Source organism: Dermacentor silvarum, chromosome 11 (assembly GCF_013339745.2).
Source record: "Dermacentor silvarum isolate Dsil-2018 chromosome 11, BIME_Dsil_1.4, whole genome shotgun sequence".
In the NCBI taxonomy this organism is placed as follows: domain Eukaryota; kingdom Metazoa; phylum Arthropoda; class Arachnida; order Ixodida; family Ixodidae; genus Dermacentor; species Dermacentor silvarum.
Window position 1 is genome coordinate 10,116,756 of NC_051164.1, and position 19,830 is coordinate 10,136,585.

The 19,830-nt window shown below is 51.7% G+C and overlaps 1 protein-coding gene across 1 annotated transcript in view; it reads right to left on the reverse strand.

Annotated features, from left to right (window-relative positions):
- Positions 1-19,830, reverse strand: part of LOC119433642 (uncharacterized) — a 187,998-nt gene that overhangs the window by 123,810 nt on the left and 44,358 nt on the right. Inside the window, exon 7 of the mRNA XM_049659073.1 lies at positions 7,070-7,224. Coding sequence (XP_049515030.1) covers positions 7,070-7,224 — 155 coding nt within the window. The remainder of the gene's footprint in view (positions 1-7,069; positions 7,225-19,830) is intronic.

The window sequence follows — 19,830 nt, forward strand, 5'->3', positions numbered from 1 at the left end:
CGAGCAGATCCAGAAATGCCGGAAGAAAAGAAACTCGGTTTTCTTATCAGAGGCGTGAAGGAAGAGCTTTTTGCTGGCCTTATGCGGAACCCACCAAAAACTGTCGCCGAATTTTTAACTGAAGCCGCAGCCATCGAAAAAAAATTGTCACAGTTTCGCCCTAAGGGCGAAGCAATGAATGCGATAGCAACACAGCAATGTCATACGAAGTAAGGTGAGCGGCTTTGGTAGCAATGTGAATTGTAGTAAACATGAGCTGATTAAGTAAGCAGGTGTGCTGCGGCGTAAGTAGACCGACATGAAGAGAGACTCGATGACCACGAGAAGGCGCGTGTGAAACGGTGGTGTTGATGAGAAGCGCTTCCCGTGGGCAGCGCGTGCGAAGGGACACACCTGTAGCGCTGCACTGCCGATCCGGGCAGCATTGTATGCGTAGCGTGCGTTGGAAAATGTGGCCCGACTATTACTAACTGAATGAACAAGCGTGGTGTGAGCGCGCACAAACAAACACGAATATATCACACTGAATGACTGCAGACAACGACTGTCAAAACGCTGGCAGCGAGCGCATACGCCGCAGCGGCGGAAGGTACGTGGTGTCTATCGCTTCAACGGAAACTGAGCGGCGAATGCACGGCGCATAAAGGTCAGAGCCGTGTGGAGATAAGAGACGGTGCGGACGAGCGACGAGCGCAGTTGTTGGCAGAGTCACCCCCCCCCCCCCCCCCGCTCCCTCCGGCGCTGGCTTCCTGCTTCCTTGCTTGCGCGTGGGAGATGAGTGCGTTCGCTCTCCGTGATAGCGCACGTCCCCGCACGCTTCCGCTCGGGTATACGGTGCGCGGTGTAGATTTTATCTATAGGGAACCTGACGGCGACGACGACGGCGACGCCGACGGCAGAAATCCGGTTGAAGTGTCCATATAATTGCTATCGCAATAAAAACACTCGACGTTCGAAGAAGACAGTATGGGCGCCCTGCTCTAGTCCACGGCACATCTCCCATGGAATTCGACGCTATGAGCATGAGCAACCTTCGAGACACAATCAAGGCTGTAGTACAAGAGGAACTACGCAAAATGTTCCCTAGCTCGCGTCTTCAAGTCGCAGCGATCAGCGACGTTATCAGACAAGATGTCCAGCAGGCACTGGGAACGGGGCAACCCATTCAGCCGCACCAAGCACCCGAATAGACGTCTCGAGGCCCTCAAGTCATGTCATATGCCTCCGCTGTGCAACGCCAAGTGAGCCCGACCAGACCGACGTACACACCACTGCTACGCTCGCGACCAAACGACGGCCCGCCTATGGTCGAACAGGCAACGCCGAGAAAGTGCGACGTCTGGAGGACTCCAGACCAGCGTCCTCTATGTTTCCACTGCGGCGAGCCCGCCGTCGGTGCTACTATAGGAACCTCGGTATCCGTGGGTTCCCTATCGGTGCTCCACGTCCGCAACCTGGCCAAAGGCCGCTTGAGATCGAGCACTACCTAGAAAGGCAGAATTCGCAAATGAGCCGCTACAGGTCGCCGTCGCCCTCATCCCGCCGTTATGGTTCGCCCCGCCCTGGCTACTTGGGAGCAGAGCGGAGAAGGTCCCCCAGCCCTCGCTTGGGAAACTGAAGACGGCAACCGATGGAGGCACGGTTGCTGCTCGTCGCACTGCTGAAGCCCCTCCCCCGCCGCAACGTTCCAGTAGTGTAACTACGCCTGCCGCGTACGAACAAAATGCGTCAACGGCGCGACAACATAATCTTCATGCATCCGACGAGACCGAGCGATACGTCAGTAGCAAGTCCCGACAAAGCCGCGACGTCACACAACGACGCACCTGCAATACCAGAACCAAATCAACGGACCTAGCAGTCAGGGTAGACAACCATGTTGTGTTTGCGCTGGTTGACACCGGCGCTGATTTCTCCGTCGTGAGCGCCGTGTTCGCCACTCAACTAAGGAAAGTTCTTACCGCTTGGGACGGCCAACAGATACGAACAGCAGGCGGTCACGTAGTAACACCAAAAGGAAGATGTACGGCTCGTGTAGCGGTGAGAGGACACACGTACCCTACTGTTTTCATCGTTCTAGAACAGTGCTCCCGTGACGTCATTCTCGGCGTAGACTTCCTTTCGGAGAACAGCGCGGTCATTAATCTACAAGCACAGACCATAAGTTTTCACCAGACAACGCCATCGCACAAGATCCAAGTCCTGGATTATCTGCTTCACTCGCGATCCTCGATGAGCATATCACGTTGCCACCCCGCTCGAGTACTATGATCGCAGTGGGTACCAACAATGGCAGCTGCGTCAAGGGATTGGTCGAAGCGAACCCAAGTTTGCTGTTTGAGCGGGGGTTGTCTGTAGCAAGAGGGATCGTCCACCTGATCGAAGGAACAGCCAACATACTGATAACAAATTTCTGCTCGGAATATCGTCATCTCACCAAAGGCACCACGGTGGCGCTCTTCGAAACTATTCCGGACACAGCCAACATCCTCACGATCGAAGACGAACTCGCACCTCGACCTTCTGACGTTTCATTCGATGTGAACCCTGCGCTGTCGCAAGATAGACAAGAACGGCTGCAGAAACTGCTTCATACCTACCAGGCTTGTTTTGCTACATCGTCGAAGATTCGCCAGACGACGCTTACGAAGCACCGAATCATAACAGATGAAAGTGCACGGCCTATTCACCAGTCGCCGTACCGCGTGTCCATGAAAGAACGCGAAGCAATCCGGAAACAGATAAAAGAAATGCTGCATGACGACGTCATCGAACCCTCTCAAAGCCCTTGGGCTTCCCCCGTCGTGCTCGTGAAAAAGAGAGACAACACCCTAAGATTCTGTGTCGATTACCGCCGACTCAACAAGGTCACGAGAAAGGACGCCTACCCGCTCCCTCGAATTGACGACTCCTTGGATCGCCTTTGCAATGCAAGATACTTCTCGTCTATGGACCTAAAGAGCGGCTATTGGCAGGTGGAGGTTGACGAAAGGGATCGCGAGAAGACTGCGTTCATTACACCAGATGGATTATACCAGTTCAAAATCATGCCATTTGGACTCTGCACTGCCCCCGCAACCTTCCAAAGAGTAATGGACACCGTGTTGGCTGGGCTGAAATGGCAGACTTGTCTGGTGTATCTTGATGATGTCATAGTGTTCGCTTCTACGTTCGAGGAGCACCTTAGTAGGCTAGAAGTGGTACTGCGTGCTATCAAGTCTTCCGGACTTACGCTGAAATCTGAAAAATGTCGCTTCGCCTACGAACAGCTCAAATTCCTGGGCCACGTTGTCAGCTCTGCCGGCATTTTACCAGACCCTGAGAAGACAGCTGCCGTGCGACACTTCCCGCAGCCCCGTGAAAAGAAAAGCGTCAGAAGGTTTCTCGGACTTTGCGCCTACTATAGACGCTTCGTCAAAGACTTCTCGCGGATCGCAGAGCCGCTGACACGCCTGACGAAAGAGGACGTCCCTTTTGTATGGCATGCGCCACAAGAGCAAGCGTTTCGAGAGCTGCAGCGCCGTCTCCAATCACCGCCCATTTTGGCGCACTTCGATGAAAACGCGGAAACTGAAATCCACACCGACGCCAGCAGTATCGGCCTCGGCGCCGTTCTTGCGCAGAGACAGAATGGACGAGAACAGGTCATCTCCTATGCCAGTCGCTCTTTATCGAAGGCAGAGTCAAACTATTCCACCACCGAAAAAGAATGTTTGGCAATAGTGTGGGCAACATCAAAATTCCGCCCATATATGTACGGCAGATCGTTTACTGTTGTTACCGATCACCATGCCTTGTGTTGGCTTGCCAACCTGAAGGACCCGTCTGGACGCCTCGCAAGATGGAGTTTGCGACTGCAGGAGTTCGACATTTCTGTAGTGTACAAGAACGGAAGGAAGCCTTCAGACGCAGATTGTCTGTCCCGAGCCCCCGTCGAGCAACCACCAGAGTGTACAGACGACGATTCACCTTTTCTGGGCATGGTCACCGCCTCCGATTTCGCCACACAACAACGGGTCGACCCTGAACTGAGTGGCCTCATTGATTACCTTGAGGGACAAAGTGACACCGTCCCACAAATCTTCAAGTGCAGTGTGTCCGCATTCTGTTTGAGAGATGGTGTTCTAGTCAAAAAGAACTTCGATCCTACAAAGAAGGCCTATCTGCTTGTTGTACCGTCGTCCTTACGTCAAGACATTTTGCTGGCGTCTCATGATGAAGCAACATCCTGACACCTCGGCTGTACACGAACACTCACGCGGATTCGAGAATGTTATTACTGGCCCCGTATTGTCGAAGAAGTCAAGCACTACGTCCGTACGTGCAGAGAATGCCAGCGCCGCAAGACTCCCCCAACGAAACCTGCCGGACTCCTGCAAGCGATCGAACCCTCGACAAGAGCGTTCCAGCAAATTGGAATGTATTTTCTTGGGCCTTTCCCGACGTCTAATGCCGGGAACAAATGGATTATTGTTGCGACGGATTACTTGACGCGCTACGCAGAAACGCGCGCACTCTCAAGAGCCACCGCTGAGGAAGCCGCCAAATTCTTTATTTGTCAGATCGTCCTGCGCCACGGTGCGCCAGAGGCCATTATCACTGACAGGGGGACAGGATTCTGTAGTGAACTGATGCAGGCCATTTTGAGGTACAGCCACACCACTCACCGCCGAACTACCGCATACCATCCGCAAACTAACGGTCTCACGGAACGGCTAAACAAAACCCTGGCGGACATGATGTTGATGTACGTGGACGTTGAACATAAAACGTGGGATGAAATACTCCCTTATATCACCTTCGCCTATAACACAGCCATTCAGGAGACCACTGGGCTGACACCGTTCGCTCTTATTTACGGTCGGGAAGCGACAACGACACTCGACGCCATGCTGCCACATGTAAATGGTGGTAAGTGGTTCTTGAGGGAAAGGGAAAGGTTGGCGCTATCTTCTGCAGCCCTTGAGGGAGCACGGCTCAGCGCCAAAATGACGGCGACCCAAACCCCGATGTGGCAACTTTTCAGCAGCGCGCCGAAGAAGCCCGGCAGCTTGCTAGAGTCCGAACCGCAAGAAAGCAAGCGACTGACGTCGGGCACTACAACCTTCGACACCGCCATCAAGAATACACGCCCGGCGAGCACGTTTGGGTATGGGCACCAGTTCGCCGACGAGGCCTCAGCGAGAAGCTCCTTCGACGTTATTTCGGCCCATACAAGATTGTCCGCCGCGTGGGTGCACTGAACTATGAGGTCATTCCCGACGGGATGACGAACTCTCAGCGACGGCGCGCACGGCCTGAAATTGTTCACGTCGTGCGCTTGAAGCCTTATTATGCACGTTATAAAGCGTGTTGTGTAGTTTTTTCTTTGCTACCTTTGTGTTCTTCACAAATTCCAGTGTGCTATTTATTTCACTGAATACTTATTTCCAACATCGGGACGATGTTTTTTTGGAGGGGAGCAATGCCACGTGCCTTATGGTCTTGACATCTGTTCCGATGACTTTCGCATGACGATTGCTATCGCGTGACAATATAGTGACCAGATGCTAGGTGGCCGGACGGCTCCCTTTTCGTCCCTGGGGTAATTGTAGCGAAAAAGGACGACACAGTGGCACATCCTCACAGCGCTGTCTAGTTGGTCAGTCTCTCCAGCGCAATGCTCGGACAGCGCCGCTCGCGCTCGGGGTTCCCTGAACTGATCCAACGGTCGGCCCTAACGCCAGCGTCTAATAAACGCCCTTACACCTGTTAACGCCACGCGATGTACGATATCATTGTCATCACTGGGCGTGTTTACTTTAGTTTATCTTGGGTAAATAGCGCAACATAGACATGGAAAAGAACTAAGGAATTGACAGGCGAGAGCTGAACTCTCAACTGCAGCGTTTATCGAAATGCAACAAATTTATAAACACAAGCACACTTGAAATCTGAACGTGATACCAGCGTGAAACCGATTCCGGGCGCATGCCCATACAACCCTGACGTCAAGATTGAGTGCGCAGCCTGATTCTACAGAGCCTTATCCAGAAAATTTCAGTCTCTGTCTATTTTGCAGCCCAAGCAGCCAGAAATTATTTCTATGGTTTAAAGTCCTCATTATGAATAAGAGGAGACCGGTGTACCTCAAGGTGCATGTTCGTTGAGTGCTGTTTAGATTAGAGCACTGCACGGGCCGATTTTTGCGGCCCGGGCCCGGCTCGGGCCTGTTTTTACATTGGGCGGCCCGCCCGAGCCCGATAAAAATCTTTATGGCGAGACCCGGACCCGGCCTGGGCCCGGAAATAATCTACGTTACCCGCCCGGCCCGGCCCGCCACCCCTTTATACCTTAAGCCCGAGCCCGGCCCGAGCCCGACTCGAACCCGGCCCGAGCCCGGCCCGAACCCGGCCCGAGACCAAAAAATACATGTTTTTCAGAGTTGAGAAGCCCGAGAATAACTCGCAGAAAGCCCGAGCCCGGTCCGGGCCCGCGTCAAAAAGCACACGCCGTGCCCGAGCCCGGCCCAAGCCCGTGAAAAAACTCCTCTACCCGGCCCGGCCCGGCCCACGGGCCGGGCCGGGCCCGGGCAATCCCGAGCCCGTGCAGTACTCTAGTTTAGATTCCACTGATTCTATCCTAGGTTCCTAGGATAGATTTGATTTTCCCTGCAACATTGTTCATTCTCTGTTTTCAGAAGACCTAGTTCATATCGTCTGTGCATGTATTGCGGTGATCGAAGCAGCCTATATTGTAGCTGACGAAGACTACGTCGTGCTATGCCCAAAGATGTTCTTGAGAAGTAGGAGGTATCCGCCACAATATCGGCAATTCCAAGCTTGCCAATATTGTTTCTTGTGAGTTCCGGCTTTCAAAGGGACTGCAAGTAGAGAGCATAAATTACGAAAATGTTTTCATTCTGCTCTTTCACACGTTTTACGTTGGCATATTGGCTGGCAGGTTTGTGAAGCTTTATCGTGCATTGTTGAAATTTTCGCTTGGGTCGCGAAGGCGCTCAGTGTGTGCCATCTCTGCACAGTTATTTAGAGTGAGGTTTCAGGGCCGGATGTCAACGCATTGGACGTACCTGCTGTGCGCTTAGCACGTAGCGCTTCCCTGGTCGGAACATGGCGCTGCTGCTGACTCCACCGGTGAACTGTCCCTGTTGGTGCAAGAGGGCGGACATGATAGCCTCCTTGGCCGGAACTCCTTCGAGCTCGGTCGCCAACCTGAACGTGGCGCCTGCGGATAAAACATGTTGCCAGTGCTGCAACCACTTAAAAGTTGCATCTCCCTCGCCTCATGCTGACGCATCGTTTGATGGCACCGAGTATAGTTCGAGACGACAATCAGTGGCCTACATTTTGTGCTGTGCGGGGCTACAAGTATTTTCGGGACAGATTATATATATATATATATATATATATATATATATATATATATATGTCACGTAGTAGTGACGGTGAAGAAAACAGTCGCAAAACTGTGAATAACGCAACAGACATTTTATTGGGGGAACCTGTGCCCACAATAGCAAGTTGCACTCGAAGCACAACAATAGCGGCGAACACAGTCGGCGATCGTCGAAATCTGATCAGCGGCGAAACGCGTCAGCTTTTATACATGAGTCATCGAAGGTTCCAGAGTAATCCCTGGTGCCCGCGTGTCTTCCAGAAAGTACTAGACAATTCGCGTCGCTAGTACAATCAGATTGCATAAGCGTCGGTGACAATAGACAACGGGTAGAAGCATCGATAACGTCGTTCGAGAAACTTCCGATACATGCAGGCGCGTCCTTCGCCTAGCGATGGAAGGAAGGAAAGAGTGGAGAAGGAAAGGCAGGGAGGTTAACCAGTTCAGGACAACCGGTTTGCTACCCTACACATGGGAGCGGGGTGAGGGGGAATGAAAGATGGGGAGGAGAGAGAGAGAGAGAGAGCACATAACGTACACAGCACACACATCGTCAGTCGCAGTCCGTCACTCTTGCGTGGTACGTGACATCACTGTCATAGCCGCTTGTCCAAGCCCGTTTCCTTTAAAAACCTAAGCAGTCCCTTCGTTGCTTTCAGCTGTGATGTCTTCTGTCGACGACATGCGAGAATGGTTTCAATTGACAGTGGTCGATTGTCCAGGTGTGCTAGAACGGACGCCAGGGACTGTCTCGGAACATCATATTCAGGACAGTCGCATAGAATATGTTCTAGCGTCTCCTCGCAAAGACAGGCATTGCAAAAAGGGTTGTCGGCCATTCCAATGAGGAATGAATAAGATTTCGTGAATGCCACCCCTAGCCATAAGCGATAAAGCATAGTGGCCTCTTTTCGGCAGAGTCCAGTTGGCATACAGAGATGCATCAAAGAGGGCAGGTGGTAGTGACGATTGCTCCGGTTGGTCTGGCTGCTTGGTGTGCACCATAGAGAGAGCGTGATCTCCTGTGCAAGCACTCGAAGTCTGCTGGCTGCGTCGGACCGTGAGAGCGGTATGGCCTCTTCCTGTGTGTCGTCAAGAGCTGCCCGAGCGGCATTATCGGCGTTTTCATTCCCTATGACGCCGCAGTGACTTGGAAGCCACTGAAACGTCACGTGGTGTCCTTTCTCCTGTGATGTATGGAGTAAGTATCTAATATCGAATACGAGTTGTTCGTATGGCCCGCGACGCAGAGCTGATAGCACAGATTGTAGGGCTGCCTTTGAGTCACTGAAGATTGACCATTGTCGAGGTGACTCCCGATTGACGAAACGAAGTGCCGCACGAAGAGCAGCTAGTTCCGCAGATGTCGATGCCGTTGGGTGGTCAGTCCTGAAGCTAATGGTAATAGCTCTTGCTGGGACAACCACAGCACCGGACGAACACTGGAGGTTTGTGGAACCATCAGTATAAATATGTACACTGTCCGCATACCTCTCGTGTAGAAGAAGCAGAGACAGTTGTTTCAGCACAGGTGACGACAGCTCAGATTTTTTCTTGATTCCTGGTACACTGAGATGTACTGTGGGGCTAATAAGACACCAAGGGGGTATCGATGGTTTAGATGCAGCGGTGAAGCCCGAGGGAAGTTTGTCGTTGTACTTGATGATAGTTTTAGAGAACGATGCTTGGCGCCGGTCCGAAGGTAGTGTTGCAAGGTGGTGATAGGGGGCACGTGCAAAATGTCTGATGTGCGTTCTCAGGGCTTCCACCGTAATGTGAGTTTGCATCGGATGCTCCCGAGACCATCCGATCCGGTCCATCCGGTAGACTATATCTTAAAAACCCGAGAAAGAGAGCTCTGTAGAGTTTCAGCATTGCGTCTACTGACATCCCCCATGTCTTTCCTGTCAAGTATTTAAACAACTGGGAAGTTTCTGTCAGGCGCCGTTTCATGTAGGCCACGTGTGGGCTCCAACAGAGGTCTCGGTCAATGATTACGCCAAGAAACCTGTGGGTTCTGACATAGGAAATGGTCCGCCCACTGATTGAGATGACATAAGGCGTCATTGGTTTGCGAGTAAATGCCACTAGTGCGCATTTTTCTGGTGATATGCTGAGACCTTGTTTACACAAGTAGCTCGCTGTCAAAGTTGCTGCTCTTTGAAGCCGCGCACGTATCTGAGGACGTGTGACTGCCGAAGTCCAGACACAGATGTCGTCTGCGTATATTGAAATCTTGATGGTAGTTGGTAAGTATTCAGCAAGTCCAAGAAGAGCGAGGTTGAATAGCGTCGGGCTGAGAGCACCGCCTTGAGGAACGCCTCTGCTCGTATAGCGTCGCGTAGTCGGGCCATCGTCAGTTAACACAAAGAATGATCTTGCAGATAGGTAACTTGCAATCCACAAGAAGACTCGACCACCTAGGCCAACCGTCGCAAGAGCATCGAGAATGGACTCATGTAATACGTTATCGTATGCGCCTTTCACATCTAAGAATAAAGCTGCAGATAAACGCTTACGGGACCTTTCGTGCTGAACATACGAAACGAGATCAACTACATTGTCGATGGAAGAGCGGTCACGTCGGAAACCAGCCATGGAATTCGGATAAATCTTGTAGTGTTCAAGGTACCATTCTAGGCGGCCAAGGAGCATCCGTTCCATTACCTTGCCTACACAGCTGGCCAGCGCTATTGGGCGGTAAGAGGTGAGCTCGAGTTGGGATTTGCCCTGCTTCAAGAGTGGCACCAGGCGGCTTACTTTCCATTCGTCAGGAACGTTTCCCTCCTGCCATGAGGAGTTGTAAAGGCTCAACAGATCGCCTAGCGATAACGTTTAACATTTGTTAGCTGGTGAAAGATGAACAAGTACACGTGTCACTATATATATATATATATATATATATATATATATATATATATATATTGTTACACACGAGGTGTGTAATGTCGAACCAGATGAATCCGAGCCGCTATTCTGGACATTCCACCATTTTCTTCGAAGCGTGACGTACGCGCGACGCTTACAAAATGGCGCCGATAGCCCCGATTTGCTTTCGTAACGTGACGCAAATTTGACGTTTCGCCTAAGAAACTGTAATGTAGGCATTGAACATAGCGTGGTTGATAAAGCAAAACAGTTTTCCTCCCCAGTAAAAATAAAGCGGCTAGCTCAACGCGTACGATTATTCCATCAAAATCGTTTCTCGCTTCCGTCGTCTGCATGCGCGCAGGCTGTCGTCTGCTTCATTAGCTAGGATGCGTGTCCTCGGGAAACTGAATGAGTCATCGTATATCGGCGCCCACGCGCTTGCTTTCTAGCTTGAGACAACACACGCGACCTACCAGTGATGATGAGCGCACGCTCTAGGCCGCGTTATCGCTATCTCGTGATCCGCAAGTTACTCAGCCCGACTCGTCTGGCTGAGAAGCCGCCGAATATCATCGATAGCGTTGCGCGCGCCACAGGTATCTGCTTGAGCGACGCAAACGCCGGCACTGCCATCTCTTGTGCACTTCGCTGCTTGCTCGCACCGCGAGAGGAAACTTCAAGGCGCCGTCTTACGTACATTTCTTTTTGTAAATTAAAAAGTCACCGTTGTCATAGCCTTTGATGATGCGAAAAGTCATTAATATTGATTAAAATACAAACGCAATAGTGAAAAGTGCGATATGTCACAGAAAGTTTGCTAGTTTCAACCAATATTATTTCAAATAAACGTGTTTTTAATAAAAATGATGGTGCAAAACACAAATGCCAACACCACCCGAAAGCGATGCAAATGCTATGAACACGCGTTGTGAACAAAAGATTTTCATGGCCCGAAATGACAGGGAAAATGCGGCGTACGCATGCCTCTCCACTGCCGTTGCATATGGCCGCTCATTACCATAATTCGCGCGGCTCGTCGCACCACAAATTATGGCGGAAAATCTCTGCAATGGCGGCCAAGCGCAACGTCACGCAACGTCAAATTGACGTTTACGAAAAGGCCCTTCCTGTGACGCTCCTCGCGGGATATTCCTTCAGCCAATTAACAAGCTGACATGCCGGCTATCTTGGAACGCCACCACATATTCGCGAAACTGTAGATGCACTGCACGGGCTTCTGCACGCTACCGTCCACTTTTTTTTTAAAGCGCTAAAGTCGCAATATAGGTGCCAAGGGCCACAAAAAAGTATTAGTCGATAAAACTTGCAGCTCCACGTCACGTTTCATCATTCTGACGAGAACGCAAAATTGCATTTTGCAAAATTTCTGTTTCCCGGCACAAATTTCAAAACACGTGACCTCTGGACAGCCAATGAGACAGCCAAGATGGCGGATAATGGCGGCCGTGCAGCCGCCATGCGTGTCCAGAATAGAGCCCCTAGTTGATCAGAGCGTTTCGAGCGCGGTCCCGAGGCAGCTTGGCTCCCGTCGCTCTCCTCTTTCTTTCCCCTGGTTGTCTGCGCGGCAGCCGTGATTCATGGCAAGAGCTCGTGACATTTCCCCGCTGGCAGACGAAGCCCGCCGGGCGAGTCAGTCATCTCGTGGATTGTAACGCCTCAGACGCGCGACGTGTGTCACTTCAGCCTTGGCCGAGCGTCGTCCACTGCTCGTGAGACGCGCAATGCGATAGTTCGCTCCAGAATAACGTAGGGGCCGACGTAATGGGCGAGAAACTTCTGGCACAAGCCACGCTTCCGCAACGGCGTCCAGAGCCACACAAGGTCACCAGGATCCAGGTAAACGTGGCGGTGACGCCCGTCATAGCGTATCTTGGACCGGTCCTGCGATGCCAGGGTGCGTAGCCTAGCGAGGCGTCGCGCTTCTTCTGCTCGACAGAGGATCTCATCGATTGACTCGTTGTCATGAGCGAAGTAGGGCAATATGGGGCGCCATCTTGTACGCGTTCCAAAATGGAACGGAGGCGGTCCGTTCCATCGAGCCGCACACGATTGGTCAATTTGATCGTCACGGTTCAAATTGACCAATCGTGTGCGGCTCACGGTTCAAATTGACCAATCGTGTGCGGCTCGATGGAACGGACCGCCTCCGTTCCATTTTGGAACGCGTACAAGATCGCGCCCATGGTGTAGAGGTTGTAGCGCGGCGGACGAGCATAAAGAAGGAAAAATGGTGAGTAACCAGTAGTCTCGTGTCTCACGGTATTGAAGGCATAGGTAATGAAAGGCAAGATACTGTCCCAATTCTTGTGTGCCGAATCGACGTACATGGAGAGCATGTTGGCAAGCGTTCTGTTTGTGCGCCCGACCAGACCATTAGTTTGTGGATGGTAGGGCGTAGAATGGCGGAAGCTACATGAACACAGACGAAGTGTTTCTTCAACTACGTCCGCGGCAAATTGTCGCCCACGATCGCTGATTACTATGCGAGGAGGTCCATGTCGGAGTATAACGTGAGCCAGCAAGAAGATAGAAACTTCTGTAGCTGTGGCGGATGGCTACGCGGCGGTCTCACAATAGCGGGTAAGGTGATCTACGCAAACGATAACCCAACGATTGCCGTTGGAGGATCGCGGGAAATGGCCCAGAAGATCTATACCAACTTGCTCAAAGGGGACGCTAGAAGGGGAAACTGGTTGAAGCAGGCCGTGTGGCGCTTGTGGAGGACGCTTGTAGCGCTGGCATTGAGAGCAGCTGGCGACGTACCGTTCGATACCCTTCCGCATCTTAGGCCAGTAAAAACGTTCCTGAGCCCGGTAGAGCGTACGTGTGGAACCAAGATGACCGGAAGTTGGGTCATCGTGCATGGCGTATAATACTTGGCTGCGAAGGTTCTTTGGGACAACTAAACGGTAGCGTGCACCGGTGGTCGAGTAGCTCTTCTTATACAACGCGCCACCATCGCGTAGGCGAAAGCGACTTCCTGCAGGTGACTCCTGTGCTGCCGTGAAGAGCGGTTGTAAGCTCTCGTCCTTGGGCTGCTCGGATATGACGGTACGCATATCCGGAAATTCCGGGGACATAAAAGCGATGTATTCATCAAAGTTGTCCGCATCGCATTCAGTTGTTGGAAGTGGCATCCGAGACAGACAATCAGCGTCAGCATGCCGCCGGCCACTTTTGTAGCAAATAACGAAGTCGTATTCCTGTAGGCGGAGGGCCCAGCGCGCTAGTCGTCCTGAGGGATCCCGCAGATTCACAAGCCAGCATAGCGAATGATGGTATGTTATCACAGTAAAGGGGTGCCCGTAGAGATACGAACGAAACCGTTGCACTGCGAAAATGACCGCCAGACACTCTTGTTCGGTCACTGTGTAGTTGCGCTCGGATCGGCTCAAGGAACGGCTAGCGTACGAGATCAAGTGCTCACTGTCGCCAATACGCTGAACTAGCACAGCACCGATGCCGACGCCACTGGCATCGGTGGGAATCTCGGTTGGTGATGAAGGATCAAAGTGGCGAAGTATTGGTTGGGACGTCAACAGGAACTTCAGCTGGCGAAACGATGAGTCGCAATCTGCAGTCCACTCAAAGGGAACGCCTTTTTGGAGAAGGCGTGTAAGGGGATGAGCCATGTCAGCAAACCGTGGAATGAGTCGGCGAAAGTAGGAGCACAAGCCCGAGAAACTTCTTAACTGCTTTACAGAGTCGGGTACCTTAAATGCTTCTACGGCCGCAGTCTTATGTGGATCTGGTCGGATGCCTCCTTTAGCGAAGAGATGTCCTAGCACATGAGTTTGTCTTTCCCCAAAACGACGTTTTTTTTTAAATCGAGCACAAGACCCGTTTTCTCCAAGCAGTTCAGGACCAAGTCCAAACAGTTGTTGTGCTCACTAAACGTTCGCCCGAAGATCACAACGTTGTCTAAGTAGCACATGCAAACTTCCCATTTCAAGCCGCGTAATATCGTGTCCATAAACCTTTCGAACGTTGCGGGCGCGTTACACAAACCGGAAGGTATCACGTTAAACTCAAATAGTCCGTCGGGCGTTACCAATGGTGTCTTTTCTCTGTCGTCGTTGTGCATAGAAATTTGCCAGTAACCTGACCGTAAATCAATGGAGGAAAAGTAGGATGCCGCAAAGAGGCAGTCGATGGCATCGTCAATTCGTGGGAGCGGATATACATCTTTCTTAGTAACGGCGTTTAGGCGACGATAATCAACGCAGAACCGCCACGTACCGTCTTTCTTCTTCTCCAATATCTCGGGGGCTGCCCAAGTACTAGATGATTCTCGAATGACGCCTTTGCATAGCATTTCTTGGACTTGATCGCTGATTATCTTGCGTTTTGACGGGGACACACGATAGGGTTTTTGTCGGATTGGCTGGGCGGCTCCTGTGTTGATGTGGTGACGAGTTCTGGACGCAGGAATCGATGGCGGGCCATCGTGCTGCGCAAAGTCGAATACCGAGGTGTGTTTCGTAAGTAGGGCCATCAACACTCGACGCTCGTGGTCACTGAGTGATTTATCAATCATAGAAAGTATCGTCGAGCTCCCGGGGCTCGAGACACTGGTTGCTCCTTCATCGGGTCGCTCTGTAAGTACTGCCACGGATATAGGCGAGTCTTCCTGAAACGTGGCAATCTTTAGGCCTTGAGGTAGCACTGCTGCTTCAGTGGAACAGTTTAGCGCCCACAGCCCCGCGCAGCCATTGGTCACTGAGACCACGCAGTGCGGAACTAACACGTTTTTTTTTTTTTGAGGCAGTTTCGATGTACAGGTTCCACTGCAGCATCGAACGAGATAGGAGTTGGCGATGAACAGGCGACGGCAATACGCATCGCGGATAAGGCGGGCACAACTGTATCATCAGACACGCAAAACACACTCTCCGGGCAAGCTGCACCTTCAAAGAGCACAGGCGAAACACCGGTGTCGACACTGAGTTCTCCCGTCTGGCAGTCAACATTGGCACCACACAATTGCAAAAAGTCGATCCCCAGAATCACGTCATGCGAGGAGCGAGGAAGAACAGTAAACTCGGCATTAAAAACTCTCCCACCCAAAGACACATCCACATTACACACACCAACCGGGTATAATTATTCACCACTGACTCCACGGAAACTTGTGCACTGGTCCCAACGAAACATAACCTTGCGTCCCAGAAGGTCTTAAACGGCACACTCATGACCGATACAGTTGCTCCCGTGTCGACTAAAGCCATTGTAGACACCCCATCAATCAGTACATGAACCTTATTTTTAAGCATGAAAATAGTTGGAGGCAGTCGAGTCGGCAGCGCACATTGTCCAGCGACCTCACCTCCATCGGCCGGGCTGGCTAGTTTCCCGGCGGGGCGACATGAAACGGCGCCGAGGCGACGGTGACGTGAATCGCGGCCGCGGGGATGGTGATCGGGAGGCTCTGAAGGCTGGTGGTGGCGTCGGAGTACGGTCGGTTGTGATAGGACGGTATATATATATATATATATATATATATATATATATATATATATATATATATATATATATATTGTAAGACCGAGACCGACCGAGCTGTCAAGCGCTTTTTATTCCAAAAAGCAAACGCCCCAGCTCATGCGCGAAGAAGTAGAAGAACAGGGAAGGTGATGATTACTATGTACAAATGAAAAGGACGAAGTACGTTAATAGTGCTTACACTAACTTCCCCCCGTCATGGAAGCGGCCAGCCTGGCCGCAGATTACAGATTATCTAAACGGGGAGTGAAGGGCTTCATCCGCGAGACGTGAACAATTTCGGCATTCCGGCGGCGCCGGTCAGTGACGGAGTGTACTGGGCGCACGAGATAGTTCACTGCAGATGTTTGCTGCACAACGGTGTATGGGCCAATATAGCGTTGAAGGAACTTCTCACATAGGCCTGGAGTTCGGGCTGGAGTCCAAAGCAAGACTTGGTCTCCAGGGTGAAAACGGAGGTCACGGCGTTTGTTGTCGCAGCGACGTTTGCGCTCAGCTTGAGTAGCTTCCGTACTTTGCCGGGCGATTTGACGGCGATGTGCAACTCTGGCAGCAAAATCTTCTGGAAGGGACGCGGTAGGCGAAGAAGGTGCTAAAAAGAATTCTCTGTCAAATATGGTGGAAGGAGATCTTCCGTATACAAGGAAGAAAGGGCTGTAACCGGTAGTCCGTTGAATAGCAGTATTATAGGCGAATGTCACAAAAGGAAGAATTTTATCCCAGTTAGTGTGGTCAGGCCGGATGTACATGGAAATCATGTCAGACAGCGTACGGTGGAAGCGCTCAGTGAGGCCATTGGTCTGCGGATGATAGGTAGAAGTAGATTTGTGCACGGTATCAGTGGCCCGAAGAACTTCCTCCAGAACTTGGGAAATAAACGCCTTGCCACGGTCAGTCAGAAGAACGCGAGGAGCCCCGTGGCGCAAGACGATGGAGTGCAAGAAAAAGTCAGCAACCTCAGACGCGGTACCGGCTCGCAGAGGGGCAGTCTCGGCATATCTGGTTAAATGGTCGACCGAAGTGACAATCCAACGGTGACCAGAGGGTGTCAAAGGCAAGGGACCATATAAATCAATGCCAACAAATTCAAAAGGTGCGTCCGGGCAAGGCAGAGGTTGTAGTAAACCGGCAGGAGGGGAAGTCGAGCGTTTTCGGTGCTGACATGACGCACAGGAGGCAATATATTTGGCCACCGTTGTGGATAGGCCAGGCCAGAAGCAGCGGGTCTTGATGCGGTCGTAAGTCTTGTGGAAGCCTAAGTGGCCAGCCGATGCGTCGTCGTGAAGTGCCTCTAATACGCGCCGGCGAAGGCAGCGAGGTAGAACTGGGACCCACCGGTGACCTGTTGGGTGATAAACGTAGCGGTGTAGCACGCCACTTTGCAGGCGAAATTGTCGAAGTTGGCGTCGCAAGCGGCTGTTGGGTGGTTCGGCGAATCCACTAAGGCGATCCATGAGAGTTCGACAGTAGGAGTCGGCCCGCTGAAGCAAGACGAGATCAGAGCGTGATGAAAGCGTAGCTAGGTCCAGGGGCGTTATCGAGAGCTGGTGTGAGGCAGGCGTAGCATCGGAACGACGTGGTGGGGAAGGCGACGGCGCGTTACCGGGAGAGAGCGAGAGTGGGCAGCGAGACAATGCGTCTGCATCATGATGACTTTTTCCAGACTTGTACGTTATTGCAAAGTCATATTCCTGCAAGCGGAGTATCCAGCGTCCTAAGCGTCCTGACATGTTTTTCATTGATGACAGCCAACACAGAGCATGATGGTCGGTGACGATGGTGAAGTGGCGGCCGTAAAGGTATGGACGAAATTTCTGAATCGACCAGACGATAGCCAGGCACTCTTGCTCCGTAATGGTGTAGTTCCGCTCAGCTGGAGAAAGTGTTCGGCTGGCATATGCGATGACTTGCTCTTTAGAGGCTGCATTACGTTGCAGAAGTATTGCGCCAATACCTTGTGCGCTGGCGTCAGTATGGAGTATGGTGGGGGCTCGATCATCGAAGTGGCGAAGCACTGGTCCGGAAGTAAGATGTTGCTTAAGAGCTTGAAAAGCTGATTCGCATTCGTTAGTCCATGTGAAAGAGGCACCTGTAACCAGTAGCTTGTGTAGAGGAGCTGCTATGGCAGCAAAGTTGCGTATAAATCGACGAAAATATGAAGCCAAGCCGAGGAAACTACGTAGATCTTTCTGCTGCTGGGGCCGAGGAAAATGTAGAACAACACCAATCTTTTCGGGGTCTGGCTGGATGCCATCTTTTGAGACGACGTGGCCCAATACTTTTATAGTCTTGCTTGCAAATTTGCATTTTTTTGTATTGATCTGGAGACCAGCATTTGCAAGGCACTTGAGAACTTCGTCTAATCGATGAAGATGTTGGCTGAAGTTAGACGAAAAGATGACAATATCGTCCAGATAACAGAGGCAGGTCTTCCATTTTAGTCCACGAAGTACGTTATCTATCATGCGCTCAAATGTGGCGGGAGCGTTACAAAGACCAAAAGGCATCACGTTAAATTCATAAAGTCCGTCTGGTGTAGCGAATGCGGTCTTTTCTTTGTCAGTCTCGTTCATCGGAATTTGCCAATAGCCTGATCGAAGATCAAGGCTGGAGAAATATTCCGCCCCTTGCAGTGTGTCCAAAGCGTCGTCGATTCGAGGTATTGGATATACGTCCTTGCGTGTGATCTTATTGAGCGCTCGATAGTCGACGCAAAAGCGAACGGAGCCATCCTTTTTCTTTACCAGAACCACGGGAGAAGCCCAGGAACTAGATGAAGGTCTAATTATCTTCCGCGCAAGCATGTCAGCAACCTGTTGTTCAATGACCCTCCGTTCGGACGGCGAGACACGATAGGGGCGTCGTCGGATGATAGCGGAACCATCAGTTTCGATGCGGTGTGAAGCCACAGAAGTTTGGCTCAACACAGGGGAACAGCTATCGAAACAGGCTTTGTGCTTCGCTAAGACCGCCAGTAAGGCTTCGGACTGCGCGGCGGTTAGGTCAGAACCAAGAACGGCTGAGGGAGGGAAGGAATCATCCAAACCCGAGGTAGGTGCTGGCGATGAAGAAGGGCAAAGCGTGACTATAGAGATAGGTTGAGTGTCGGCGAGGGTTGCCACAGTCATCCCTTTGGGCAGCATCACAGGATCTGGGGTCGTGTTGCAGGCAGACAGAAGGGCGCGGCCACGTGAAAACCGGACGAGACAGGCGGCAATGAGGATTCCACGAGAAGTACAGCGGGAAGAAGGGGCGACTAGAGCGTCTCCGTCGGCGATCTGCCGGGATGTTACGGATACAACGTCTTCGTGACCAGGACGCAGGACGTAGTCTTCATCAATGGCCAAGTTCACGCATGAAGGTGAAGAATCTGTAACAGGTGCAAGCGCTGTATCCGCGATGTGGACAACTTCCTCTCTACATGAAATGACGGCTGAAGCAGAATGTAGGAAGTCCCAACCCAAGATAAGTTCATGGATACACGTTGGAAGCACGATAAACTCAATGTGGTGGCGAATGCCGTCGATGAAAACACGAGCAGTACACTGTCCGTCGGGGTGTATGAATGCATTATTAGCACCACGCAAAATAGGTCCAAGATAAGGCGTTTTCACTTTCCGGAGCCGTGAACACAGATCACTACGAAGAACAGAAACGGCGGCACCGGTATCGATGAGAGCAGACGCGGAAACACCTTCAACAGTCACATAAAGCATGTTGGCCGGGCGAACAGGAGGAATTGTTGAAGACCGATAGGAAGCAGTTTCCCCTCCAAAAACTGCAACAGTTAGTTTTCCGAGTGCTGGTCGGCAAGATGGGAAGTGGGACGAAGCGGCGATGTAGAGCGCCGGTAAGGCGAAGGAGAACGACGTCTGGCTGAACGGGAACTATGAGGCAGATTGAGAGCAACTGGAGGAGACGGTGAACGCCGCTGAGGGAACGAGTACGAACCGGGATAGTAGGAGTCTGGTCGGCGAGTGCGGTCTCTCTCGTGCTCAGCATAGCCTCGTCTTTCATCTTGCTGGCGACGGCGGCAGAAGC